Source organism: Chionomys nivalis, chromosome 8, assembly GCF_950005125.1.
Source record: "Chionomys nivalis chromosome 8, mChiNiv1.1, whole genome shotgun sequence".
In the NCBI taxonomy this organism is placed as follows: domain Eukaryota; kingdom Metazoa; phylum Chordata; class Mammalia; order Rodentia; family Cricetidae; genus Chionomys; species Chionomys nivalis.
The window spans coordinates 49408119-49416158 of record NC_080093.1 but is presented as its reverse complement, the minus strand read 5'-3'; the positions used below and the strand labels follow the sequence as shown (position 1 = coordinate 49416158).

At 50.3% G+C, this 8040-nt stretch overlaps 1 protein-coding gene across 1 annotated transcript; it reads right to left on the bottom strand.

Annotated features, from left to right (window-relative positions):
• Positions 1-3281: 3281 nt before the first annotated feature.
• On the bottom strand, positions 3282-5983 carry Tigd3 (tigger transposable element derived 3). The gene is made up of 2 exons (XM_057778290.1): positions 5813-5983; positions 3282-4966 (listed from the first exon to the last, which is right to left on the bottom strand). The coding sequence occupies exon 2, from the start codon at positions 4945-4947 to the stop codon at positions 3544-3546; it is 1404 nt and encodes a 467-aa protein (XP_057634273.1). The 5' UTR covers positions 4948-4966; positions 5813-5983; the 3' UTR covers positions 3282-3543.
• Between the last annotated feature and the right edge of the window lie 2057 nt (positions 5984-8040).

Here is an 8040-nt window from a genome sequence, read left to right as displayed (position 1 = left end):
TTAATCCGAAGGGTGATTTCCCCAACACAGACATAATAAACATGAAGGAAATGAGCAGAGTGCCTAAATATATAGCTGTCTCTCTCCTTCCTTTCTTTGAGACAGGGTGTCACACCTGGCTCTGAGTAGACATTTCTCCCAAAAAAGACACAGCCAACAAGAGCTGGACAAGGAGCTGCTGGGCCAGGGGTTGCACACCTTTAATCACAATATCTGGGAGGCAGAGGCAGGAGAATCTCTGAGTTCGAAGCCAGCATGGTGAGTGCCAGCCCAACCAGAGCTACATGGTGAGACCCTATCTCAAAGAACAAAAACTACAACCGATCAACGCACCAAACAAAAGAGCTGGGCAAAATGGTGCGCACCCGTACTCCACCATTCTGACTCTGTAGCAGGATGGAAAGCTCACGGCTAGTCCGGTTCAAACGAAAGGGTGCAGGGGTTTTAAATGTTTTCAACACTACTAATTCTAAGAGAAATTGAATGATGACTGTGATGAGCTGTGGCGGGAGTCTAGTGGTCTGTGTCGAGGGCAAGCATGAGGATGCAACAGCTGTCTCTCTCTCTGTACCTAGATCTGGAAGAAGTCACAGTACAAAACAGTAATTGATTTTTTTTAGAGAAAACTTATTTATTTATTTTAAATTTATTTATTATATATATAGTGTTTTGGGCACCAGATCTCATTATAGATGGGTGTGAGCCACCATGTGATTGCTGGGAATTGAACTCAGGACCTTTGGAACAGCAGTCAGTTCTCTTAACCTCTGAGCCATCTCTCCAGCCCAGTAATTGATTTTTATTTATTTATTTTAGTTTTTCAAGATAGAGTTTCTCTGTGTAGCCTTGGCTAGCCTGGAACTCATTCTGTAGACTAGGCTGGCCTCGAACTCACAAAGATCCACCTGCTTCTGCCTTTAATCCCAGTGTTGGGATTAAAGACGTGTACCACCACCGCCCAGCTTTTTTTGTGTGTGTGATTGCTTTTTATGATTTATAGAGTTATTTTTCTAAGAAAGTTTTCCATCCGTTGCATGGCACACTTGGAGGTCTTGGATTATTGGGTACTGTTTACAGTACCCAATGTAAAAATAATAAACCTAAAAAACTTAACAAAACCTCCCAATTTTTTGTTTTTCTTTTTTTTTTTCTTTTTCTTTTTTTTTTTTTTTTTTTTTTTGGTTTTTCGAGACAGGGTTTCTCTGTGGCTTTGGAGCCTGTCCTGGAACTAGCTCTTGTAGACCAGGCTGGCCTCGAACTCCCAGATATCCGCCTGCCTCTGCCTTCCGAGTGCTGGGATTAAAGGCGTGCGCCACCACCGCCCGGCTGTTTTTGTTTTTCTTAAGATTTATCTATTTACTTACTTATTTATTATGTACACAATGTTCTGTCTGCATATATGCTTACTCACCAGAAGGCACCAGATCTCATTACAGAAGATGGTTGTGAGCCACCATGTGGTTGCTGGGAATTGAACTCTGGACCTCTGGAAGAGCAGTCAGTGCTCTTAACATTTGAGCCACCTCTTCACCCCTGTCTTTGTTTTTCAAGACAGGATTGATCTGTGTAACAGTCCTGGCTGTCCTGGAACTCGCTTTGTAGACCAGACTGGCCTCGAACTCACAAAGGCCCACGTGCCTCTGCTTCCCAAGTGCTAAGATTAAAGGTACCAACTATGCTGGGCAAACTCTCTAATCATTAAAAAAAAAAAAGTCAAAAGCACAAGAGCTTATGGTCGTGGTTTCATTCCCAGGACTGAGTGAATGAACTGATATGCACCCTGTTCTCTTACATGACACCCCAGTGTATGTCCTCCCCACAGTCCTCTCCACTCACAGGGAGAATACCGTCCCGCTCCTGTGCCACAGTGACTGATAAACTAGACACGAAGTAGATAAGAGCCACAGGGTGTCTGCCAATATAAACAAATTTTCAGTATAAAGAGTGACCTGGTCAGAGTACTAGACCTCAAATGGCCCTCAGTTAAGTGACCCATTAGAGTGTCATACTGTGAACACCCATAGCCAGCCACTGTTGAGACAGGGTCACTGGGGGCTCTCAGATCATCATATCTCCACGCATTCCATACTCAGGGGTGCTCCCTCACTCCATTTTAGGCCTGCCATCCTTCCCACTTTTCTCTCTTCAGCAGTCTACATATCGAAACTCACCCCTGGGCATATAAGATGGGTCAGGAGGGAAAAGCACTTGTCACAAAAGCCTAGGGACCTGAGTCTGAGTCCCAGAACCCAAAGAAGGGTGAAAGGAGAGAAGCAACTCCACAAAGCTGGCCTCTGGTCTCCAGACGTGCATGGTAGCATGTGCATGCATGTTTGTACACTCCCATACACAAGTACATTTTAAAAAATAAACAAGGTTGGGCATGGGGGCACACATCTTTAATCCCAACACTCCAGTTTAAGGCCAGCCTGGTCTACAAAGTGAGACCCTGTCTCAAAAACAACACCCATACACAAACAACAAAACCAGCTTACCTTTACTGGGTTTCACTCAGCTTTGGGGCCAAAGTACTCTGCAGGAATCTGCCATCACCTTTCTGGTCCTGCTTAGCAAAGACGTCACCTTTGCAATCTTGTCACATAGGAGGCCTTGATGAAAAGAACTGTGGTAAAATGAACAAACGGATGAGAAATGATAATGAATGACCAACCATTCTGGGCCTTACTTCCCTGGCCTGTTGACTAGAACATTAGGTGTTTTCCAACAGCCTGCAGGTGCTTCCCTGTCCTTTGCCTGTCCGGCCTTTGACATAACCAATCATAGTAAATGCCCTTAAAATGAGCCAATCCCTGCGTTTGACAAACAACCTACTGTACCCCCTCCCTGAATATGAGGTTTTTTGCCTTTAAAAGTAGCCTGCAGTAGCTGGTCGGGGCTTCTCTCCCTCGCCTGGCTGAGGAGCCCGTTTGCACAAACGAGAATAAACTTCCTCTTGCTTTTGCATCAACCGGACTGGTGAGTAGTTTCTTGGGGCGACCCTCCTGAGGAGTTAGCATCCTAGAGTTGGGGTCTAACAGTGACAAATCCCTTTAATCTTGGCACTTGGGAGTGGGAGGCAAGCAGATTAAGACATTCAAAATATCTTCAGTTACACAGCAAGTTCAAGGTCAGCCCAGACTACATCAGTCCCCATTTCAAAAAGAAAGAAAGAAAATCCACACCCTGACCTTTCTGGTTAAAAGCTTTATTTCCAGAAGCAGACTTGGTTTTGACACAAAATTTAAGGGTTGGGACCACCTGTCAGGAAGTCCACCTTTCTCACTTCCAGCCTTTCTAGACTAATCCTCTGCAGGGCTCGCCTAGAATCTCCACAGCCCAGATCCCCACTTTTGAGGCTCCATCTGTAGAGACTCTAGGGTCTGGGCTTGAATGACTTTTACGCTGACCTTCGACTCTGTGTCCCCGCTCCCTTCCCTTCTACACCCTCCACATGTTATTTCCACAGGAAAGAGCCAGTTTGCCTCTGGAGAGGCGTTTCCATGGGAAACAGGAGAGGGCAATTCCGCAGGCCACCATGCTTCCTCACAGACAGCAGAGCTGCTCCACCTCCACCTCACAGTCGTAAAATTTTTCAAAGAGCTCTGGAGAGGTGCTGTTACATTCGAGCCACCTCCTCAAGGTGCACAGTGCCCTGAGGGCATCAGCTTTAGTGGGCAGGGACTCAAAGCCCTCATCCTCCCTCCCACTGTCTTCAGTACCAGTCTCCTCTTTGCACACCCCAGGGCCTGGGTCCTCATCCTCCAGGTCCACAAACTCCTCTTGACTCAGTCCGCTAGGGAGCAGAGACATCTCTGTGACTTTGTCCAGAGACGGCAGTGTTTTGCCTGGAGTGAGCCCTTCCTGAATGAAGCTGCTCAAAATAAGCTGAGGTGGCACCTTGGCCCAAGCCGCTGCCACCATATGCAGAGCATCTAACACTGTGAGGCTGGCCCTCGCTTCAGTCAGTGAGGTGCCCTCTCTCCCGCTCCGCATGGCAGCCAGTTTGCTCATCAGACGGTGACGGTAATGGGCCTTAAAAGCCAAAACCACAGAGCCAGGCAGGGAAGGGGAGGTGCTGGAGGTTGAGAGAGGCAAGAGTCGCACATGGTGGAGTCCAGGAAGGTTGGCCCATTCCTCCAATACTCCGGCAGCCAGCAGCAAGGCTACCTGTCGGCCCTGCTGTCCCATGTCCTGGTCAAACTGTGCCAGCCACTCTGACCAGGGGATGGCTAGATCAGGGTGATAAGAGGCAGGTAGTGCCTCACTGTTGACTCCAAAGAAGCATCTTGGGACAGCCTGGAGCCCACCCACAAATACCCTTCGCTTTTCTGTGCCTCTGCTGTTGGCACACAGCAGTACCTGCAAGCGATCACATGCAAACACTTTGCCAGGCACTGCCCGGTACAACAAGGGCACTTCGGCACAGCCAAAAACATCTTCTGGTGAGAAGTCTTTAAGGGAAAGTGGTGGCTGGGCCTGGGACGGAAGCCCTGGGAGAGGTGGTTCCGGAGGGAACAGAGGAACAAGGACCTGGCGAGCCCCAAAGCCCACATTGTTGCGGCGTTTCCAGCGGACCAGCCAACCAATGCTGGGCACAAAATCCTGGCCCATGATATCGGCCAGCTCCTTGGCCTTGTGGAGCAGCATGGGCCCCGTGACATCCCAAGCCTTGGCTCGGGCAATGTGGTACCAGCAGAGTAGAGCCTCATCAATCCCACTGTATTTGGATTCACGCTTCCGCTTGCGCTCATGGTTGGCTGTGCCACTACACCAGTCTGCCAGGAGCTTCTCCTTATTCTTGCAGATACGTGAGATCTGGGGCTGGGAGACCTGGAAGCGCCGGGCCACCTCTGATTGGGACATCTTGGACTCATCCAGGAGTTCTAGCACTTGGATTTTCTCAGCCAGGGACAGGGCGTGAAGTTTCTTTTTGGTGCTCAGCTCCATGACTCTGCCAGGGCACCTGCTGGGGAAGAAAAGTAGAAGGTCCCATAGGCCGAGGGCAGGAGGTACAGAAGAGCACAGGACAGACGAGGCCACAGTAATCGGTGGGAACAGAGCAGACCAGCTGGATAGAAAGGGGATGGTCAGGCTGACGGAGAAGGCTAGGCCTCATCCTAAAGACTGCCAGAACAGAGCTGGCAGGGTGTCTCTGGTCGGGGCAGCGGGAATTCTGGGCTAGGGTTCGGCATTAATGAGGTAAAAGGATGACTAGAGGTCAGGGGACTGCTTTAAGGACAACCAGGGGACAGCTGGAGAGACAACAAAGGAGCAATGACAGCGAGGCCTGGGGCTAAGGCTGAGTGAGGCAGGTGTAGAGGACATTCAGGGTGGCCAGGAAGGAAACCCCTGAGAGATGGGGAGGAGGGCCTGGCTTGAATTGTGATGAGGATGTTGAGTGGAGGCGGATGGCAGACTGAATGGACAGAGTTGATGTGGACAGGTGAGATGGTACAGATGACAAAGCCAGATGGATGGGGTCTGAAGGCGTTCGTCTAATCTGGTGCTGGCGAGGCAGGGTGGTAAGGCTGGCCAATAGAGCAGCCTGAAGGGAAGGGACGAGAGTGAAGGTGCCAAGGCGACAAAGGGCGACAGGGTGAGGAGGCTACCGGCAGCAAAGGGGGAGGAGTGTCTCCTCCCGGGTGGTAGGCAGTCTGGAGGGATATCAGGGAGCAGGGAGCAGCGGTCGGGAGCAGGCAGCCCCAGAGCTGGTCTCTGCGCCCCGCCTTGACCCCGGGTTTGTCGGATAGCCCGACCCAGGCGTCGACCCAGCCCGTCCGCCCGCCAGCCCGGCCTCCCGATCCACACCCACCTCCAGGCGCTGTCCCGCGGCTCCCGTCCCTGCCCCAGCCCGGCTCCCGGGCCTCGGTGTGCTAGGCTACAGCAAAACCAGAGAGGGACGGGTGCCGCGACCCCGAGGGCAGAGCGCTCCGGGGGAGCAGCACGGGCGGCGGGCGCGCGCACAACACAGACCTGCGCGCGCTGCCCGCGCCCGGCTCTCTCAAGGCTGGGAAAACTGCGGCTCGGCCCCTCGGCAGCCCCGCCTTGGCAAGTTTGATTGGCCACTAGTTTCACTTGTCCCGCCTCCGGCTGTATTTCATTGGACGCCGAGGAGTGGCGGTTCATCGGCCTTCTGTGGGAGGAGCTTCCCGGGGTGAAGGGCGGGAGCCCGAGTGAGGGTCTGGCGGGAGGACTCGGCCTTAGTGCCTGATTCTCTCTAGGCGACCGGCGTCCCAAGGCGGTGACCCAGGTGGCTTCGACGCCATTCCCACTGGGTACCAAGCAGGGATACCGGCCTTCCTGGAGTTGTTTTGGAAACACGATGAAATAAGAAAACGAACGGATGTAAGCTTTACGCCACAAAACCAAGTTACCATGGACAGCGCTGGCTGACCTTCGGGCTCACCAACCAGCTACAAAACACAGGCCGCCAGACCTGAGGGGGCGAAAAAGGACGCATTTTTACCAGTTTTGGTGCCTCATGGCAAGATCTAAGTTCCTATACCAATCATTTCCCTCCTTTGTAATATTTGTCCTGAATTAGGTATAGACATCTTAGCCTCCCTGCCCCTTAAACAGCCAGGACCCCACTTTTCTGTATTTTCAGTCTCTTCAAGCGTCTCTGATGAAGTCTATTTCAGTGGTCTCACTTGCAGATTTTTTTTTTCTTTTTTGGCTCTCAGTTGCCTGACTCCCTCTACTCCTGCCCTACTTAGCAGGACAGGCAGTGCATATCTCCTCAGAGTCCACAGCACTCTGCCAATCTACCGAATGCAGAAGCAGCACAGGGCTCAGCTTTTCAATTGGCAACAATGACCTCAGGATGTACCTGAAAAATCTGAGGACACTTCTGGTGACACATTAAGTATTTAACTGAATCTTTAAGAAAAAAGAAGGGGTAGGTACTGGAGAGATGGCTCAGAGGTTAAGAGCACAGGCTGCTCTTCCAGAGGTCCTGAGTTTAGTTCTCAGCAACCACGTGGTGGCTCACAGCCATCTGTAATAAGGTCTGGTGCCCTCCTCTGTTGTGCAGGCATACATGCAGACAGAACACTGCATTCTTAATAAATAAATAAATCTTAAAAAAAAAAAAAAAGCCAGGCATGAGATTCATGCTTGTAATACCAGAACTCAAGGAGGATGAGTCAGGATCACAAGTTTGAGGACATCCAAGGCTGCATGGCAAAACCTCAAAAAACAAAAAACAGTATCAAATATGAGTGTGCATGCTTTTCCCCACACATGCCATGGTACTGGTATGGAAATTAGGGGACAACCTTTCAGAGAGTTTTTTTTTTTTTTTTGAAACAGGGTTTCTCTGTAGCTTTGGAGCCTGTCCTAGAACTAACTCTTGTAGACCAGGCTGGCATCAAACTCACAGAGATCCACCTGCCTCTGCCTCCCGAGTGCTGAATTTAAAGGCACGAGCAACCACCGCCTGGTGGGAGTTTTCCTTCCTTGTTGAGGTAGGGTTTTGGAGTGTGGCATACTCCAACCCAGTTGGATATTAAGCTTTCCGCAGATTCTATCTCCACTTCCCATGTCCCTCTAGTACTGAGATAACAGACACACAACACAGCATCCAGTATCTTATCTGGGATGCCAGCACAGAATTCACATGGTCAGGATTACATGGCAAGTACTTTTATTGGCTGAGCCAGCTCCCAGTTACAGAATCTAAAACCCAGCCGGGCCGTGGTGGCGCACGCCTTTAATCCCAGCACTTGGGAGGCAGAGGTAGGCGGATCTCTGTGAGTTTGAGACCAGCCTGGTCTACAAGAGCTAGTTCCAGGACAGGCTCCAAAGCCACAGAGAAACCCTGTCTCGAAAAACCAAAAAAAAAAAAAAAAAAAAAAAAAAAAAAAAAAAAAAAGAATCTAAAACCCAGGTTGGTGACATAGCTCAGCAGTTAAGAGCATTGACTGCTCTTCCAAAGAAAGGACTTGGATTTGATTCCCAGAACCTATATGGTGACTTAAAGCCATGTTTAACTCCAGTCGAGGCTATCTCGTGTACTTGGTACACAGACATACATGTAGG

Coding starts and splice junctions, on each gene's coding strand:
- Tigd3 (XM_057778290.1), bottom strand. CDS start 4,947: ATGGAGCTGAGCACCAAAAAGAAACTTCACGCCCTGTCCCTGGCTGAG.